Consider the following 22,274-nt stretch of genomic DNA (forward strand, 5'->3'; position numbering starts at 1 on the left):
GAATAATTTAGCGTATTGAAGGCTCATGCTTTAACCAAGTAACAGGATCTTCGGACGAATAAACTAATTAACAATAATCTACTTGTGTTTCCCCTAAGCCTTGAATCAAATATTTGATTGTTGCATAATAAACAGATGACGGACATTTATGCAAATTCTTAATTTTATCAATGCACTAAAGAAGTAAAAGAAACTAAAAAGGTGAAACCTAAGAAACCTAAAATATATCATTCTATATTTTCCATAAATGCATAAACAAAATGCGTTTTGAGGCGAATGGTATGCGGAAATGGGTACAACTAGCTTTAAAACGAACATTTTTAATCAAACAAAGGACCATCCGAAATAATATACTTTTTAAAATAATTGTGCAAGTTCTTTTGATTTCTGTTGCTGTATCGGTTCGGTGCAATTTGATCAAATTGATATTTGTAGAAAATGTTGGTGATTCAACTTGTCAAATCGCTGCTTGCAAAATGTAGAACGTACAATTGCTTTGAGAATATTATTGAATCAGTGAAGAAAATAGTTGACCGAAGCTTTCCGAACAGGATAATACACGAATGAAAATAATTATTGAAAGTTTTATGACTTTAAAATAACTGAAAGCCTGATATTTATTATGTAACGATCTGATACTCTTAACAACGTTAATTGGGGTTTAAGCTTGAAATCATATAACTGATAAAGTTCTCTTTTAATGTGCTTCGCGTGTAAATAAAATTATAAAGCTCAGTGTCTATAAATTATTTTACTATGCATAACCAGTGTCGATTAGTCTATGTGAGAGTACTATATACATATATGTATAAACCTCTATCGCGCTATTTGCAAACTTATTGATATTAAACTTTCTCGAACAATTCCTCGACAAATTGTTGTGAACGTCTGTGCACCTGGTGGATTGAAATTAACTTTTAAAGTTACTTATTTTTACCAGACTGAATTGAAAATATCTATATGTGTGTATATACTTGTATGTAATGTATTACGTAACCAAAATGTGCATTTATTGTCATGTGTCATAAATATATGCTTCTACGTTGTTAATATTTATTTGATAGTATCTAACAGGAAGAATTTATCTTTGCATGTGTGTAGATTTTTCAAAATTTTGCAATACGCGTATACGTATTTAAGTTAAAAACTCTGAATTAAAAATTCTGATGTCATTTTTATATTTAATTCCTATTGCATTCGTTTGCTGATAACTGAAATCTTAAATCATATAAAATTACCATATTTCGTATTAATTAAGTTTCAATGAATAAAGAAAATATATGTGAAAATACGAAAAGTAAAATATCTTCGGAACGAATTTCATTAAAAAATATTACATCCTTCAAAAAAAAAAAACTCTAAAAGAAACGACGCTAACATTACACTAAAATGAAATATTCTAATGAAAATAAAAATGAAAATAAAATATTTGGTACGCAGATGATGTAACGATAAACCTTTACGTTATACTATACGTAGATCTAGTCTAACGTTTTTACAGTCATCCTATCTATCCTTTAGCTTCGCGGAAACTCAATGCTTCGTGGAATGTTACTTGAAATTCCTGACGAAAAATCTTCAAATTTCCGTACTTTTATCGGTGTTTGGAGTATTCAACGAAATTTCACGAATGTTCAGGTGTTGATCCACGATTACTGTTGGGTGCAAACACCGGTGGCGAACGTAACACGTGGGAGGGTCGTTATCACGTGAAGGAACATCGGCGTGCTGGGAAGGCGACCTTTCAGGGCCAAGTTTACAACTTCCTGGAGCGTCCCACTGGCTGGAAGTGCTTCCTATACCACTTCTCTGTGTAAGTACCTATCAATTTTATATATATACATTGTTCGATGTTTTTGATGCTTTTGATATTTCGTATCGTTATTCGTTTTATCGATGACTATTGTTACTGTATGCAATATACGTTATCGCTTTTGTCTTTAGCTTATATCGTACGTTTTGGTAACAGTCATATATGTATTGTTACTATAAAATAATTCAAGTTTCTGAATATCTATGAGTAGTACAAATATATATGGATTTTGAAATTTCTCTACGTGAAGTAGGAGAAAGCATATTTCAATAGGACCTTTTAAGTTTCGACGTTTCGTAGTAGAAAAATGTGAACTAACTAAATATTTTATATATTGAAATGACACACGATATACCTGGTTAAAAGTTTGTAAACCGAGTGGCACAGAAGCCTGCATTTATTTAAAATGTAATACTTTTTAGTCGAAATGAATCAGCAGCTTTCGCCTGCGTCATGACTTTAATACATAAACATTGACCGTGGATATTCCACGATGAATAATTTTTTCTACGTGTACGATCTTTTTCCTTCAAGAGTCGTTTCTCCATCGATTAACCGAATTTTTCACGTTGGAAGACATTATGCAAAAAATAATGAATAATAAATGAATACCGTGAATAATAAATAGACGACGGATGTTTATGCATTTCTGAAAAATTTAAGCGTGCAAGGACGTACAATAATAGTTACAGAGAAATATATGAAACGATCAAATCAAGATATTCATCGAAATATTTAGAATCTAGAGGGTGGTTCGGTCAGATACTATTTTTTCAGTCGCCCTGGTAAAAGTGTGAACTTACATAAACATTAATAATTTAATAGGACACGTTATTTCAAGCAGCTTCGTTTGGATGCTGTCTTGCGTGGTGATATGTCAAAGGCGGATTAATGGCAGTATATTGGTCCCGCTTCCTATATTATCTTCCCTGAACGTTACCACATCGATCTTTGTTGTCAGTTAATAAATATCATGGAATATGGTATACTTCGTAAGATTGATCGCGCGAATAGAGTATTTCACGAAGCATGGGAAATACACATCGTATTTTATCCATCAGTTTGTTTATACAAATGTATGAAACATATATTCCGCGCAACTGAAACACCTTGTTCCCCTTTCCTAACTGCAATTACAAAAAGAAATGAAAAACAAAGAAATGTTAGACAAGCTATTATTTGGAAAGATTAGGAAAAGATGTTAGAATAACTTAACACTAGAAACATCGAAGATATTTCTTGTATCCTTTGTAAAAATGTGTATCCTCCTTTATTGTATTTTAAAAGTGTCGCTAAAAGAACAATTTTCTTCAATTATCAAAATTAAAATTAAAATTAAGCATAACTTTAGTTCGCACAAAAAATATGGTAGAAAGTATAATGCATATCTAAAATTTCTGAAATGATAAAAATAATTATCAAAACGTAGGTTAAATGTATTTAAATTATTAGTTAGGATCGATAGTTTCATCGTTGTTTACAGAAGATTTATTGCGCTTGCTAGGAAGTTGAATTCTCTTCGCACAGATGGCGTGTTCTATACCGACCTGTATCCCTTGGTCTGATCAATATCCTGGCTACATCACTTACTGAGCGTCTATGCAGAAATCTGCAATTCGATTTGTCGTACTTCGGTCCTTCTTGCAAAAGCTTTTACACGTTTATTGCAAAAATTAACGTTACAAATTAACAGCATTCGTGCCGTGTACTACACAGAATTATAATTCTTGCAACGTAAATATTTGTTGCAAAAACAAAATCCTTAAATAATTCTTTCTGCTTTACGTTTCTATTGCTACATCCTATCTTAGCATTTCTATTGTTTTATACTTTTCAAAAGTCATATACATGTCTTTGGTGACTCACTGATTTTTATATTAAGAAAACAGCTTTTTTTACTTGAACCTACCTCTCAAACAGAATTTTTCTACAAAGATTAACGACCGTCTATTTGTCAATTTTCCGACAGATGAAAAACACCGTTTATTTTTCCTTACTTCTTTTATCTGGAAAAAATACTGTTACCTCTTTTTTCCTTCGGTGGAATATGGTCCTTAATTAAATCGCGTCGATAGAGTGACGTTTTCCAGAGAGATATTCGATGAAGAAGTTGCACTAGAATATACAAGTAGAGCAAAGTAACGTTTTTGATATTTTTCTTTACGTAACGAAAATTTTTTATTTTGTTTCAAAAAAACCTATACAGTAATCTTCGTCCTTTTCTCAATTTTTTTTATTATTAGAAACGGTACAAGATACAATCTTCAATTTATTAATATCGTTGCAGCAACATCAGTGGAGTACGAAAGGTTAGAACAAAAGGAGCTTTTCATCTAAATTCGTAAATAAGCTACTGATAACGAGTACTAGTTAGGTTGGTGATTAAAACGGTTGGAACCCTAATTCAAAAATAGAATGTTGCAGTGGTTACTACGGAGAGCGGTAACTCATTGATGTAACAAAGCGGTTAATGTAACTAATGTAAGCCAGGCTTACAATGGTTGTTGCAAATTAAGCGTGTATGAACAAGGTACTCGCGATAATAATTCTCGCTCTCATTCTGCTTTGTAGCACTGTTGGAACATGCAAATGTTACTTTTAATAATATATAATATGCTTTAATTACGTAAATTTGTAACGGAGTGATTATGCGTATGTCGAGATTAGGGAAGCTACACTTGTCACACCGATTATCATTAAAATATAATACTTTGAATTAGTACCACTGATAAAGTAATATTTGCCAATTACATTTGTCGAACATTAGCTGATTCGTTACAGTAGGTACTGAAATTAACATGTAAATGATGTTATTTAGAAAAGTTAAAGATGATTTTAAAGAGATAAGTGTGTATTATGGATAACGCTTGGCAATATTCAGATTGAAATATCATTTACAAAAAACTAACAAAAATCAAGGTAATATAGTTGAACGTAATTGAAATTTTTAAGCCATATATAAGGAAGGATATTTTAAACAAATGGGATGAAAAAGTTACTTCTTGATTAAATAGATTTTTTATAAAAGTGATAGGACTTGACGAATGAATTTATTACTAAAGCTTAACATTTTTGTTAATAAAAATAGAATATTTTAAAAACTTATTGATCGCTAAAAATTGCTTGATATTACATATGAAATATTATATATTTTTATATAGGAAATTATATATATATAATTTCAGATATTTTTTTCTGAAATTGTTTGCTACGAGCTATACTCACTACGTCTTAAATATTTTTGCATTTTATGCGAATTCTATGTATTTTTGTATCTTCGAATCCACAAATTCATACGAATCCGTAATCTAATCGTCGGACTATGCACGAGATTCGAAGCCATTCCCAGTCATCTAAAGTCGTGCGACTGAATCCGATTTTAATTAAAAATTTTTGGCCAACGAGATCACACGTTTTCTGATGATGTCGGTCCGCTTTACAATCGCCCGCCACCGTTCCAGAAAAAGAATCGTGAGACATGCAATTAAGTAATTTGCCTTGTCCATCGCGGAGGAATTATTCGTGGTACGCTATTGCTGTCGTGTCAAGTTATTCAAATTATTCAAATTGGATCATGTGACGGCTGTGCATGTGGTGTTCTGCCCCCTGCAGAACCCCTGCGCATATATCATCGAAGGGGCCAGAAGTTGTTCGCGTGAGGAATGTTTCAGTGATGATAACCGGGGCTTTCATACTAATACACCTGGGGGAGCCTGCCGTGGAAAAGTATATCGTTTCCTCGTGGAACGTCGTTCGGAAGGGAGCACGTCTGAAATAGGGTCAATGCGGTATCGAGGAGTACGTAGGGTATTTTGAAAGAAAGGCTCGGCTACTTTTATGACGTACATTCGTTTCATCGAAGCAGGCGCAGCATAGGTTCTGAGACGATATTGCTTTTATACAGAGTAGGGTCAAAATATCAGACAATCGGACAGCAGGTGATTCTTTATACAAAAATGTTGAACTTGAGTAATAAGTTCATTCGTCAAGTCCTATCACTTTTATAAAAAATCTATCTAATCAGCAAGTAACTTTTTCGTCCCATTTGTTTAAAATATTCTTCCTTATATATGGCTTAAAAAATTCAATTACGTTCAACGTATTTAATTTATATCTATCAAACACGTTCTACAATAGTTTTTTAAATGAATGCATTAGCGAAAGACGAAGGAATTTATTATTCAACCCGATAGATTAATTTTGCGACGTATTTTTTAAATCACTTTCGAGCCGATCGTGATTTACTGTCGCTAAAACGTTTCTTAAGCTTGAGGAACGCATTGTTACAAACATAATAACACATTGCGGTACAACGAGGAACAGCGTACGATCTCTTGAAAATAATGATTTTTTTATTCACGCATCTTTATTATGTAAAATATTACTCTACATTATGTAAAATAATACTCTATGGAACTTTTGCATCGTATAATTTATATTCGTAGCTGTTCGTTCGATACATCAACCGAGCATTAAGGCCATTAATTTACGAACGGTAGAGGAAGATCATATACAATTTTTAGTTGCTGAATTTTAATCTCTTTCCTAACAGTATGCCAAGTTGCGTACAAATACGTAATATGCATTGTATCGTTTTAAGAACAGACAAGCAGAGTGCAGCGCATTTCGCGAGATCTTCCAAAGGCCGGGTAAAGCAAAATTATACGTCGTTTAATGGCAACGTGGTAGCGATATGCGTTGCTCGTTTAACTTGAAACGGCATTAAGCCGAGAATTGCGTCTCAAAACGGAATATCCCTTGTAAAACGTGCACACAGAGGATGTATGTTCGGAATTTTGTAACTTTAACCGACCAGGGGTTAAGAAGATCGTTATTTTCTTGAATATAACTGGATACAATATTTTAGCATTTTTGTGTTGTTTAGAATTGTTAATAGCCACCGAAATAAGTATTTCACTTTATTTCTTTCTTCACGAAAAACATGAATTTCTCAAACGTTTCTGCACGGATATTTTCCTTTTGACGTTTCAATCTGTAGAAACATCTTTCAAAGCTACACATCATACATATGGTTAAGTATCGAATAACCCTGGAAACAAACATTGTCCACAATTATTAGCACGCTACTGTTGCATTAGGCGTTATCAATGTAACGAGTTAAGAGTCACATTCGATACACAGTCTCGCCTTTGTTACATGTTATTCTTGACACGAATTTCTTTAACGAGATCCAATCAGAATTCGCTGTCATAATTCTGCCTGTTTCGCTCCATCATTACTATCGATCTTGGACAGCAATTTCCTTCTTTTTGCTGGCCAACATCGTCTACCTGTTTTCCCATTAACGAAATGTTTCCACAATGTTCCCACGACTTTGCTTTTCTCTCCGTTTTACCGAACGAAATTTTTCTCTCGTATTGAATTTTTGTACATCTTTTACCCAAGTAAAATATAATTCCAGAATAATTTCTTCCAACTGTAACAGTGCATTAAAATCATAAACTTTCCGCTAGAAATCTACTGTTAATTATTAACACTTGTGTTATTATAACGTTACACATATTTGCTGTATCAGCTATGTGGAAGATTTTCTTCCGTATTGGAGGATAATTGTTTATTGATATACCTGGTGATATTCTGAGTTTCTATCTATTTTTCGAAAAAAAGACAACTTTTTGTAGATAAATATAACATTTCGATTTTTTAAGAAGAATTTCCTAATATTACAACGCTTCGCAGGATATACGAACTTGGTGGTTCCTTGGGTTACGTTCTCCTCCCAAGATAGAAGTTTAAAAAATCACATATGGATACCGTGATCGAAGAATGCGAATAATTAAATTCTTTATTACACGAGGATTTCATTAATGAAATAAATGAAATGAATCTTCCGCGTGTAAAAATAAGAAAATTTCATTTTCGCTATCTTCGAACTGCTACTAACTGAGTATGCGTAGATACGAGTACGATACATGGGACCGCCTAACACGAGATTCTGAATCATACGACGACGTATGAGCATCACAGTGAGTAGGATATCTAAATAACGTTAACATGATTGCATACGTTCCTACATCTCGAAATAGAAAGAGCGGAGAATATTTTCGTTACTGTAGAGAATAGTTTCAAAGGGACTGAGGAAAAGAAAAAAAACGGATATTGACGAATATCGCGGACAATGTATCGAGAAATTTGGAGGACGCTTCGGAGTTGGCATCGAAAAAAGGAATAGGACAAAATCAAGGCCCGGTGTATCAGAGGGAAACGGATGATGAATCGGAGGAGGCAGGATAGGATGGCTAGCAGCTTAACGACTAATATCGATTTTCTCACTTTTGTAACTATACGTATGAATATCAGAGCTGTACGTCTACGTTATCCTTCCACGTTCACCTTGGTGTTTCGTTCTTTTCCTGGTCTCATCGTACTGGACAGTGGAAATGGATGCCAATGAAGTTTTGTTAAATAGAGCTTGTTTACATAAAAATGTAAATATTCATTTCGATTATTTACTATTTAATCGAAGCTATTTGATTAAAAGTAAATTGTAAATAACGTATAACAAATATGTATATGTATAATAATATGGAAGATAAAACGTATAATAAATAAAATTTAGATATATAATTCACATAGTTTTGTCCCCGACTATGTGTGGACCCTGTAACCTACTTCTTTTCAAGGTACCGCGTTGGATAACAGAAAAGGACGTCTGTAAAGCGGCCCTAGTCGACCGCTTTAAGACGGGATTCGCGTGGATCCGAGCTTCTGTGCTAGATTGTGCTTCTGTTTTGCGAGCTCGGCCCAGCTACTCGTGTTTCCTCGCACAGTTGCCGCGGTTTCCCCTTTTAATTCAAATTGTTCATGTTGCGTAGGATTGCAACGTGTTATCATTGCGTTGCAAAGCTTTCAACACGATTACCTTAATGCCGCATGGCTCTTCATACGTCGAATTAACTTTGCGTTGATCCTCTGTGTATCGTATTTTGTTATATACCGATGCAATAATGAAGAATAAAATCATAACAGATCCTACGTGCGTCCCATACAGGTGAGAAAATTGTCAATTTAAAAAGAATTAAATAAATTAGAATTAAGACGAACGACGAACCAGGTTTTTAAATTCCCGTCTTTCCTTTAACTTTTAAAGGAAAATGAAGAATCGAGTGGATGTTTAATTTAGATATTGGGCGATAGCTTGGTCGAGTAGAGTATGTATGCGTCATGTATGTGTATGAATGTTAAAACTTTGTGACCAAAGCCCTGCATATTTTTTAAATAGGTTACGAATCAATTTTGAGTATTTCGGAAATGTAGGACACTGGCCGTCTTTTTGTACACGCGTATGTTATTTGTTAAAATATTATTTTTGTCATAAGCTATTGATATTTATGGGATTATACACGGACTTTTTTCATTTTTACAATTTTTCTTCTTTCTTCCAATAAATTTTACCTATCCAAATATGCATTAATGGTGCGCGTCGTATCGAAATATCTTCTACAATAAAAATGTGACGGTTATTAAAGGGCATGTTATACGAATCGATTAAGCAAACAGTTATGAAATGCGAGGAAAATTTTCTGGCCATTGAAAAAATCGAATAGTTTAATACGAAACTGGAATGTTGAAGAATTTTATACGCAGGAAGCTAAATAACTCGCAGAGGGACACGCTTAAAATTGCGCTGTAACGAAATTGTTATTGTTTATTGTAAATTTTGAAACTTTACACCAATTTCCTCGATCCGTGAACGGATTCTGAATAATTCGAGAAATTTGAAGTGATTTTATAAATCAAATTTCTGTTTACGTCGTTCTTCTTCGTACATAAGGATATGAAACTACAGTGTCAAAATGAACAAAAGTAACATATTTGATATGATACAATGACAATTATTAAACATCGCTTCGTCCTCACTCTGTTTCTCTTAAATATTAAAATAATTATGCTACATGGCAGTTCAACTACTATTCAGCCGTTCCACGACGACATTTTCTTGTTACATTGAGAGTTTTATTTGTGAAAATATTTTAACGTCGCTAGTGGATTAATTCGATATTAAAATTATCCGCTGGAAGGCGACACGAATTAATTAGAAAGTTATTAAACAATATACGAAAAGGAAGGAAACGGTGGGAGTTAACATCTTCAAAAATTCATTAGCAATTGCAATAATAGTAGACGCGATAGTCGCAGGTTGAATGGCGTAGTGACAAGACTTTAACTTCTCTACTTTTCAGCGAATTGAATTTTGTGCTTTTCAAGAAGTACTTATAACCGTGATTAAAAATATTGCCTGAGCGTTTCTCCTGCGTAACGTAAAGTCTGGTAGCATTTTAAACGAATGAATTTTTAAACGAACGAATGAATTTTAAAGAAATGCAGTCCAATATAAACATTGACAAAGCTACAAAACATTAAAATGAATTTTTTTCCACTGCAGCCTTTTTTCCACATCGTAAACTGAATGAAGAACGGTTTTCACGATGCTTCAAGTTATTTTTGTTACAATTGCCTGAATATTACTCGCTCTTTCGTTCTTTCGTTTCTTCATGAAATTTGCATGTTGAAAAATTCGCAATTTTTCACATGAAATTCGATGTACTATATTATAAATATAATCATATTAGGTTGTCCGAAAAGTTTCTTTCGTTTCATAAGGTGATAATAGATGAGCAACAATTTCTGTTTTATATTATTTTATTAAATTAGGTATGATCCATTTTGTTCTATTTCTATTATCATGTTCGTGCACAACTCAATAAACTAATATAAAACAAAAAACATTGCGCGTCTATTATTTCTTTATAAAATGAAAGAAACTTTTCGGACAACCTAATATAATCGGCGATGAGGATAATGCTATGTGAAAATATAGAAATACTTTTAGGAAGAATAATTTTGAAGATTATAAATCAGTAGAAGAATTATTAATGGGATTCGGTTGTTTATACAAACGCGTATTTTACAGAAAATTGATTTGTCTTTTTTTTTTTTTAAATTGATCCGCGTATTATTTCGCATAATTTCATACGTTACACAATTTTCGCAGATTTTGTTAAGATTATATTTCGTACACGTCCATCGTCTCTTTTTTCTGTAATATCTGGTTTTTGATAACGAGCGCTTATAATGAAGACTTTGTTATTGCAGAATATTTTCACAATTTTCAATATACTTATCATGCGTAAGTTGGCATATTACATTTTCATATTTCCCATATTTCACTCACATATTTCAACATCCATAATCTAGATATTGTTAATTTTTAATCCACTGTGTAATTATCTCACTCTTTCGCGTCACTGATAACTAGATTTTACGCATTTATAGGAGATTAAAAGGCGTAAAAGCACACGGTATGAACAAAATATTTGTACAAAATATCCAATGCCTTTTATGATATTCGAAACAATTTTCCACCATCGTTCTATTTCTGTTTTAATTATATTCTTAAAACTACGAGTTTGTATAATTACTGAAAACGATTCGTCTGTTTGTAACTCCTGCAAACCTGCGTAGTCGATACGGCTATGAACAATAGAAAGAGAAAAACAAAGAAGGGTCAAGATATTCGCGATAAACAAATTGCAAACAATTTGTCGCGAAAAAAATCAGTATCCGCTTGTGTTGAAGTTGACTGATAGAGGAACGAGTGGATGAATTTGTAATAGAAAAATATATTGAAATAAGTATAGGTATAAGTACAGGTACAGTGTATGCTGGTCCAGATCCTCACTCTTTCAATGTTACAATACAATAGAATTGAATATGCAGCACGTTCATACATTTATAGCAAAGGACATCACCAAAAAGTTAATCTTGGTAGCTCTAGCTGAAGACTGCAAGAAATAGCAATAGAAATCTAGTTACAACTCATTTGTTTCTAGACGTTGTAACCCAAATCAAAATTTATATTCAAAGGCATAATAATATGGACCTCTCTTTATTTTGAATTTTTTTCACTAAATTCTATTCTCTTCATAGCAGTTCTCTTCAGGTAACGGATATACAAAAATAAAGGTGTAGAGTTTTTCTTGAAGTAATTATTGGGTGGACAACAAAGTGATTGCGGATTTTGTCAATACGATCTAATGACAAAATCCGCAATCACTTAGTTGCCAAACCAATACTTCAACAGCTTGTACGGATCCACGTACTGAAACAGTAGCTGTAATTGTAAGTAAAAAGAGCAACGAGTATTGGGTAGTAGGAGCGATCGGAATTGCTTGATTCGAATCGGTGTTGCTTTGCAAAGGTTGACGCGTATAATGCGTTTGTTGCTCGTGCGTCGATGAAAATCCGCGCTACCGAAAACCATTATCGATCAACGTGTCTCGTTGCCGTGATTTAGCCGTTGGGAAGCTCGATAGGCCTGGGAGATTCCAATATCGTCTTGAAAAGAATTCGCTTTGTGCCCGCTAGCACAATATCGACGAGCCAATCGGTTTGTGCTCGCGTGTCCGTGCCACTATCGCGTTCGTCCATCCTTTTAGTTTTTAAATTTAGTAAAGTTTCTTTTTGCGAAAAGCGCACAATTGTACAGTTACCGCGTGCACCGCACTATAGTTTGATATATCCGTACGTGGTGGATTTAGGGGATTCAGAAGATCTATTGGGTTGGCAACTAAGTGATTGCGGATTTTGTCAATACCACCTAATGACAAAATCCGCAATCACTTAGTTGCCAACCCAATAGAGCAATTTAGTTTTCAAAGTGGCGGGAAGAGTCGATCTATATTATCACGTTTAATGAAGATTTTGACGAAGGAATATAATGACAAAGTTTCAACTTTTTCTTCGCCGGTTAAATCTATTTAAACTTGAAACTATCTTTTTTAAATGGTTAATTTTATAGTTAGTGGGAGGCTGACAATGAGCGACGTTGGACTAAAAAGCCGGTTTTAAGACCCATCTTGAAGTTTGAAATTCTATAGACAGGACATACAATGGTTGTAGGAAGAATGTCGACATCATTATATTTATTATAGCATTTGTATAGAGATTAGGTTGACGTAGATTGAAAATTTTTTAAAAAATTCCATGTCTTTGACGATAAACATTAACGATAGACAGTTCCACGATTATGAAAGTATGATGGAATCGATGTGTCTTACGTATGAGTATAAACATGCATCATCCTCGACGTCCTATCATCCAATAAATCATGTTTAGTTACTATAGTCTCGGTACAATTTATTCATCTTCAACCGTGCTATACGTTACGTCCGTAATATGAGATATTAATTTTCTGACTTTTCTAGAATATCGATTACGTAAAGGACACCATGTAAGCAAAGAATACGTTGATATTAAGAAGTAAATGAATAACAACGATAGAGAGTGAGTGACCGTTATCAATAACATATCTATTTTCTTAATTACCGTTTCATCCTTAATAGTTGCAAAGTTTAAGAAGATGAAGAAATTATTGCAACTTAAATAGCGACTAACAAGTATTTCAAATTCTGTCAGACGTGTCACAAATTTATAAATTACACGATACAAAAAAGAAAAAGAGAAAAAAGAAAAGAAAGAAGTAAACCTAACAGAACGCGATCAAAAGTTCACAGTTAAGGAGACAGAAAAGTTAGTTTCTAACGAACAGTAAACAAGAGAGCGTACGTCTATGATGAAAGACGTAATTTCTGTAACTTTACGTGAAACTTTTGATAAAATAAAAACTCGTGGTACGATCTAATGCGTCGGTGAATGCATTAAAAAAGGGTAGTTAGTTATCTGTTAATGTCTCGATTAGTCGCATTCCAGGCATTCACCATGCAAACGTCCATCGTTGAATAGGATAACCGGTGCGCAGCGAGAAAATTATTGTGACACAGAGCAGTCGGCACGCGAGGCTTGGTGACCCGCAAACAGCGAGACACCCCGTTCCACAAAAGCCGTCCATCAAGCATCAATAATGCAGAAGGGTCGTGGTGTGGCCTTGCCGCGAGATATCGACCCGCATGTGAATATCGATTCTTCCCATTCGGCGACCAAAAGACCCCTGCCACAAAGTATAACTCTTACTGTTGCGTTCGCTTCGCTGCTTTTCACCTTTCCCTCCTACCTCGCAATCGTTTTTCTTCCGCGTTTATTTCCTTCTTGCTCCCAGCAATTGGATGTTCTTCCTGTCTCTTCGAAATGTTGATTCCGCGCCACTTAAATTGCGAGTCGTTGCCGGACAGGCAACGTTCTTGCATTCTTGGCACCGACTTGTTTGAATCAACTTGTTCGATGGAAAGTTCGGAGTTCGTATGTTTCTCGATGGCTGTTTGCGGTGAATTTGTACACTTCATGGTCCTTGCACCGTGCAATGAATGAAACGAGGGACGCTTAGGAAACACGCGTGTAATATCTCCTTAGGAAAGATTATTTTTTCAATGATCCAGAATGAATAATTCGAAAAATTTAGAATTCATGGTTCTCGCACTGTGTGCCGGATAAAATGAATATCTCGTTAAGAGATATTGTTTGTGCTTGATTACTTGGAACGAATAACTTGTGATTCGTTCGCTGTCAGATGTATCAAGTTATTTGTCTTCCGTTTCCGAACAGTTGCTTCCGGATAAACATGTAGAAATATAGAGAGAATGCATATAACGTATAAATATACAATGTAAAATATTTAGCAAGTTTTGGCAATCGTTAAAATATTTTAGAAATCGTTAAACAAATCTACGTTTGTGTTCCATTCCTTCAATCATATCTGCAGAAACATGAAATTGCATAAATATTCAAGAGAAGGAGACACGAATTGTATCTAGATTTTTATTCTAAATCCAAGAAGCGAAAACATATATTGCATCTACATTTTAAATCTGAATTTAAATACTGTTTAGGCACAATCGTACGAAAAGCAAAGTTTGACGAGGTAAAAAAGCTTGCGGTTGAAAGATAAACGATTCGGGCGTGAACGGTGGAAGTCTGTGAAAGTTTTCATTGGGAGAAAAGAGCTATTGAAGTTCACGTTTGATCGAGGTTTAGGGAAAAAGGCGCAATTCACCGAGAGCTGTACACTCGTCCAAGTCTGAATATCGATACTTTGCCTGATCGATCGACAGATCTGTGGTTGCAAAGTGATTCTCTTCTTGTAGCGTTCGAAATATTGCTTTGAATCGCCACCTTCTTTTCTCCTTTTCATGTCTTTCCCCTCTATTTTTCTCCGCTTTGTATTTTATTTGTGCATCCTGACGACAATTTCAGCGACGAAAAGAACAGGCACTTAGGCTGTACGACACGAGAAATATACGGAAAACACGGTGAAGTTGCGAACAATGTTAGCAAACATATCGTTATACTACATGGTATACTTAGGTATATTTGCTGTATTATCTGTATGTCTCCATATGTTTATTACATATTTGTCGAGAAATTACATATCGATCGATTAAATGTTGCGAATATTTTTTTATAATTAGAATGGAGTGCTATAATCGCGATTACTTTATGATGCATCTTCTTTAATTTCAAGTGTTTAATTTCCGAGATCAATTACGAGATAAATAACAAAAAATTTGATAAAAATTCATATATTTTATGATGTTGTTTTAGGAAGTTGATTCGTTATGCGAATAACATCGTTCACTTTTTTTTTGTAATCGTCAGGTTAACAAATAAATACGAGCTATATTTGTTGTTAAAATAATTCCGCAAACGAGAACGTTTAATTTTACCGTAAAATATCAAACATTGTCGAAATATATTTTCTCGATGGCATTTCATGATATCAATTTTGTACACAGTATATTGTTATTTTATATATACAGTATATTGTAATTTTGTACACAGTGTGGAAAACGCACACAGATATAATTTCTACATGAATCGCGAATCTAATCATTAATCTTCAAGAAGATTAAATTCAACGTATACTCTGACTATGAATTTCAACCTGTAATTCGTGAAGTTTAACATTTTCATTTACGAACTTTAATCTAGCCTTTCAGTTTAATTAATTTTCATGCATATTTAATATGGAATAATAGGTAATTCTCGAAATTCGGAGAGAGAGAGAGAGAGAGCAAAAGTGACAGCATAATTCCATTATCCTTGCAACAAGTAGCTAGGTGGTGTAGTTACTCGACTATAGTTAGAAATTACTGTATAAATTACGTGATAGATTGCCAACGATTGATCTCAAAATCGAAATATCCATATTTCCGAGAATAATAAGTAATTTTGTTAGACGAGAAGAGGAAAGAAAAAGTGAAAATAATGCTATTGAAAAATACGGCTGTTCTATTAGGCGAATAATTTGCACGGTCAAATACACCGCATCTCAAGTAACGATTTTCTATCGAAGAATTCCAGGTCTTTTCTTCGAGCATGAGTTTTCCTTTTTTCCTTTTTCCCGATCTTGTATCAAAGGATACGTGGGATCATTTATAACGATATATGGCTTTTCACGTAGAAACTACGAAATAATTCATTGAGAGTTTCGAGATTTTCTTTTGCTCGAGCTCGTATCTCCTCTGTTCCATTGCAAAATTGATATGTTCGGGTAAAAAGCTGTGATCCCGTTGTTTTTCATAATTTCCCGTTGTTTGCGAAGGCGCAATCGACGAGAAATAAAACTAACGCAATTATGGATGACAGGCGCGAGGATACATTTAATTCGTGGATGTTCTTGATAGCTTACAAAGTAAACTCCACAGCGTGGAGCAATAATCGTTAAATGTCGGAAGTTAAATGACAAAATAGGAGAGAAGAGTTCCCGTGAAAGCTAACATGGTACACATGCGGTGACAGTAACATCTACTACTTCGTTAAAATAAATTACTAAGATGTGGCTGAAAGCGCTGTACAAGCGGAGAGAAGGTGATCTTCCGTAGAAAAAATTAAAAGCGCCAGATAAAATTTGATCAGGCAAGGATTAATTTTCCTGAAAATTGATGTTGAAAATCTATTTGAATATACGTATAACGTTTTTCAAGAAAGTATAAATGAAAATATTATCAACGATACTTTGTTTTATCAATTATTTCCGTCAAAACTATGCTATAACGCTATGACTATAGTTAAATACTATATAATATAACATAATGTAATAATAAATACCAAATATTATAACTGAATACTTTTTTAATTCTCTTAAGCTCTTTCTTTTTATATTTTTCTAACTACTTAAAAAATATCTTCGCTCGCACTTTAAAACAAAATATGAGAAAGAAAACTTTTTCATATGCACGATTTCTCGTTCCAATCGCGTATGTTGAGCATCTTTTCAAAGTATAACAAGTTCTTTCCGCTTACCAAAACGAGAGTAAGATTCTATTTGCTAAAAATATCCATTCAAATTGGATGTGCGGCGAGTAAGTTGTGACAGTAAACGTTTGACGATGATTTCGTTAACTTTTACGACAGATTAATTATTTACCGCATGGTAGATGTATCGTAAGCCACCATTCATGTGGAAGAATACAGAAATTGGATTACACGTGTGAGAGGATCTTCTCGCATCAGAGAATATCGATATGTATTTTATAGTGACCATCTACATAAATGTATAAAAAAATTGAAATAATTCAACGATTTGCGCTACAGCTTGCTAACGAGATTATAATTTGACAATTTTGTTTTTCATGTTACTCCTTGTTTTATTCATTTTATTATTTCAAAGGAAAAATAAAGAAGAATTTAAAGAAGTTTGGTAGAGAATGTACAAATATTTTGAAGCTTAATAATATCTAGAAATTTGTATATTAACTTCCGAAAGCGCCATTTGACGACTATCTGGTAATTGTTATTCTTGTGAAATTCTCTCCATCAAAGCTGATACATACGCAAAACCTGCATCACACAACATTAGCCGTTATATGTGTAAGTCAGGATTTGCTGAGTAAGTTTATTGACGAGACCATTAGCGAAGCTAGAAAGAAACTCGCTTCTCTCGTTCTTCATCTTCCTTTGCTTTCCCTTTTTTTTTATCGTTTCTACCTTCCTTTTTCTGCCATCAGAAAACCATTCGTATAAAACGACCGATTTATATATAGTAAGCAGCAGAGTAAAATTATCGTATACAATGTTCTAGTTCGTTTTGAGGTCAGCTGATCGGTCGAGTCGTTAAATGTCGCTTAACGATTGAGAATTTCGAATTTCTAATACGTAATATATAATAATATTTCTAATACAAAAAATAGCGAGAAGTCAGAAATAAAGAATATATTGACGTTTTGTAAATTTCGAATTGCGAAACCGCTTGCGAAAAGATGTAAAAGTGCACTTCCACTTGGAAGATATAACATTATGAAAAAATATTTATATTTTTACCCAGAGTGCCTATAGACACGAAGTATCTGTGTTCGAAATATTTATCAAATTGTTTGTTTGAAATTGTTAATAATTGACTTCTCCTTTGAAACGTGCAATATTATATCTATCTATATAATACACAAATAGAATATTTATATGTAAAATATTTACGGTACTTCGAAACTACATATGTATCTGTCTTCTCGATCGCACAAAGCCAGCTCTCTCAAAATCGTCAAATTGTATAGAAACCTTTCGAGCTCAACTGCCGTGAATGAATCACCGTAAGATACTCGAGATGTTGTGTGAAAAATTCCTAATTAGCACAAGTTCAGTTGGTTCCAGTGGCAGGCAAAACGAAGGTAATGCAAAGAGATCCGTCACCTTAGGCCTCCGTCATTGAAACGAATGACAATGGGAAACAGACACGAGCTCGTATAGAATTATCCTCTTGTTTTTTTGTGGCGAAGACGTCGCTTCACTTCGGAGACAATAGGATCCGGGCGTTCGGCGAGGTCAGCCTCTTAGCAGAAGATGAAGTAGCACGGAAAGTGCTCACTTCAGAGCGTTGGAGTGTACAAACAGGTCGCTAATGGGCCCCTTTGCACATTCTATTTCAGAGTTTCAGCCGAGTCGGTTCGCGTTCCTTTTCATGCGAGAACACGATCGACTCGCGTCTATCTGGTTATACAAGAGTTGAGTTAGTGGTATTCTCTAGTAGGAAGTAGAAATAGAACGATTCTCCATCGATAATTTCCATTTTGCAAAATTTATTTGTACAAGTTCTTGTGGCACAAAAGGAGCACACTTTAGAAAAGATTTCGTCTTGAGAAAACATCAAATTTCGAAGGCTGTATTTTTAAAACGATTTCCATTCGACTCGTTCTTTATTCGGGGCCATTCTTTAATGTACTTTTGTATAATCGAATCGTAATTTGACACGCTGCGGAGTATTCTGTGTTTGTTTTAGAAATTTGAAGACGGAGATAAGGACAGAACGCATATAATGTGTAATTTGTATGTTATAGTGAAAATATTAGTTAAAATATATCTAATATGTAACGATAATGTACAAAATATCTAAAATAGAGCATTCGTTATAATTTTTAATAACCAAAACAAATCTGAAAGTTATGTTTCTTTAGTCGTGTACATAAAAAGACAAATTTGTATAAAAATCCGCAGTCTAACCATTAATTTCGCAGCGATATTGGGAAAAGTCAGGCGACTGAAATATGAAGGCAAGTATAACGACGAGATTTGTCGTCCTTTATTTAGAGGCGGCATCGTGTATCGTTGACGTGACAAAATTGAGAAATCAGCGTATTCACGAGCGAACCAATTTAAATCGCAATCGAAGCATTAACGGCATTGATTTCGCGTATTATATTTCTCGACTTTTTATTTTACTCGGTTGTCGCGGTTTTATTTTGACAAATGTTTGATAGTGGTTATTGAGTGCAACGCGAGCGTAGCTGCGCGGCGGCATGGGAGCACCGACTGGGAAATTTGTACCATGACGTTTCGATTTTTCTAAATGGAACGTTGAAAAACGTGATAACTACAAAACTTAATACAACGTCGGAAAAATTTGTTTCAGGATTAACTAATCACTGATTAGATATATTTTTACACGTGTAAAATCTTATAAATATCTTATACCTTTGCATATCATCTTTTTCCATATCTTTTCATTCCTTTCATATGTTTGAAATCTGTAAATCGGTAAATCTCGTTAAATTTAATGATTTGTAAATTTGATAACTTGATTTCTAAAACTTTCCGTACGGAGATTCGCATGATTTCGAATAAAAAAATCTAGGTTCTACTTTCTTAATGTATACAATATTTTCAATATTTTCAAAGAAGAAGAATATTTTCAAAGAAATCTCCTATCCAGATCTATTTGCTGGAGTGGAGCTCGGAATACATTTACTTCGTTAACTACTACAAGTTATTTGCAAATTTTCTTCTTGCTTTTAAATTCACAGTTGTTATAGATTCAACCGGGCGAGGACACTCTAACGATGTTTCGCAGGAAAGGGAAACGAAACGAAGAAAAGGATTCGTCGAGTAGAAAGATGAACAAATGGTGGAGGAGAAGCGTGTGAAAGGAACAAACAAGGAGAGCAGGTGGAAGATTGGAGTAGATCGTGGTTTGCTTTGAGATCAAACGCTAGGCTCGGATGAGCGGCGTTGCAACTAAATTTAACGTGAACTTTCACATTTCGCATTTGCGCTTCTGATTTTGGAACAAAACGGGGATTCCTCGGGCGATTCGCTCCCTTCAACGTTCCCTTATTCGTGCACCTTGTGCCAAAAAAAAAGAAGAAAAACAAAAAAACAAGTATGTGAAGAACTTTAAAACGTTGAAGATAAATTATCGCGAATTATGAGCGCGAAAGAAATTTTAATATACAGAGGAGGATAAAAAGACGTATGCACGTTTCAACAAAAGAAATTTCCCAACTGACGATAAATCGATTCAATTTTGAGAAAGCACACAGCCAACATCTTTTGGTCCCTTCTGTGTAACAAATAAAAAACATTTTGATTTATCTCATGCCTTTTTAAAACGACGTAACCAGCAAGTGCACTGCATAAGCCCGCGAAAGTCGTATAAAATAAAAGACTGTTATAAACGAAAGTCATGCCAAGCCATCAGAAGTAATGGAAAAGCTTTTCCAAAGAGTAATATAAAAGTGGTGTGAAACGGGCGAAATAATAAGCTCGTAATTCGTTAATAACCTTTATCACCGTTACTCATCTGAATAATAAATTCCGGCCGTTAAAAGAGAAGATTGCTACGATAAACTTTTTCCTTTTTTTTTTAAGAAAACTATGCAAAATAAATCAATTTATTGCCTTGGCGGTCGACTTGTTCCGGTAGATAGGCTTCTTCGTTGATTTCATTGCGATATTGCTACTCACAACAGCGGAAGGAGACTAACAAATTTTCAACAACGCGAACGGTTTAGATTGTCAGAGAAAAGTGGTCCGGTACGACGTAATACTTTGTAAAAATGAAATATTATGGCGTAATATATTTCGATCTATTGGAATTGCCAGGGAAAAATATATAAAATTCGCGTGACAATATCTTAATTATGCTCTTCGCTGTATTTATCTTTTTCGCTTGATATCTCTCTTATCTCTCTTCGCTTTCTGTATTCGCTCTTTGTAAGCTTTTCTTGCCGATTTCATCGTATTTTCTCACTTCCCTTTCCTATTTTTTCCTTCTCGCGTGCTCTAGCCCCGGTTTACTCTTGCTATACCGGCCGAATATCGATCCAGCCGCCTCTATAAATAGACACGCGGGTCGTCGACGGTATTTAGCATTTCACTACGAACTACTTACTCCGTCCGCGTGCACCGAACATCGGATCGTGACAAGTAGGCGTTACGATATTGGTGTCGGCACAGTTGCCGAAGTTAAAGAGCTCGAATACCTTCGTGGTGTGGCTGTTCGCTTTTACAGAACTCGATTCGATCGTTTTCTTTCTTTTTAGCCGGTTGAGATTGCATTCGATCGATCGCTTTTGATCGTGAAATTGCTTCTTGTCTGGTTTATGAGCCAGTCGAGGTGGCTGAAAAAGTTAGATACATGTTTGCTGGAAAAGTCACGTACAATTGGAAGTGTCGTTAAGGATTATCGATGGGCCAGAGATGAATCGACGATGAATATGAATTGGTCGGCGATGATGAAACACGTGTTCGTACGATTGCTGGTATGCTTGATGGTGCGCGTGTAGTTTTTATTTTGTTAGCGAGATTTGCGTTTGTTTTATATGTAAATTAAAGCACAGTTCCAAAACAAATTCATCGGTAGCTATGATCTGACATTTCATTGCTTTTTAATTGATATTTCCAGGCTTTATTTATAAAATCTCTTTCTTTCTCGTGCGTATTCATTTTATATTTAATGTAAATATATCTGCGGTTCAGATATTTTAAACAAAGATACGGTTTATAGACTATAATAAAATATAATATGTAATTTGCAAGTCTAATAAAGGTAACTTCGTCTTTGTTCAAATGTCCACAAATTTTTCAAAAAGATCTTCGAAAGCATTTTTAAGAACAGTTTGTAGTTGCCACAAACTTCTTAATACCACGAACGACTCTATTCTATCCTCTTCCGTGTTATCCAATTTCATTCAACTGTTCCTTTTCGACTTTTTGAATAACTCAGCTATTGGTTTTTCTACTTTCACTTCAGTCTTCGAAAGTTAATACGACAGAA

At 34.3% G+C, this 22,274-nt stretch overlaps 1 protein-coding gene across 1 annotated transcript in view; it reads left to right on the top strand.

Annotated features, from left to right (window-relative positions):
* The window catches only part of KCNQ (KCNQ potassium channel), a 146,258-nt gene that overhangs the window by 28,853 nt on the left and 95,131 nt on the right, over positions 1-22,274 (top strand). The window contains exon 4 of the mRNA XM_076625225.1: positions 1,639-1,813. Coding sequence (XP_076481340.1) covers positions 1,639-1,813 — 175 coding nt within the window. The remainder of the gene's footprint in view (positions 1-1,638; positions 1,814-22,274) is intronic.

The sequence above is a fragment of the Bombus vancouverensis genome, chromosome 2, assembly GCF_051014615.1.
Source record: "Bombus vancouverensis nearcticus chromosome 2, iyBomVanc1_principal, whole genome shotgun sequence".
NCBI classification, from domain to species: Eukaryota; Metazoa; Arthropoda; class Insecta; order Hymenoptera; family Apidae; genus Bombus; species Bombus vancouverensis.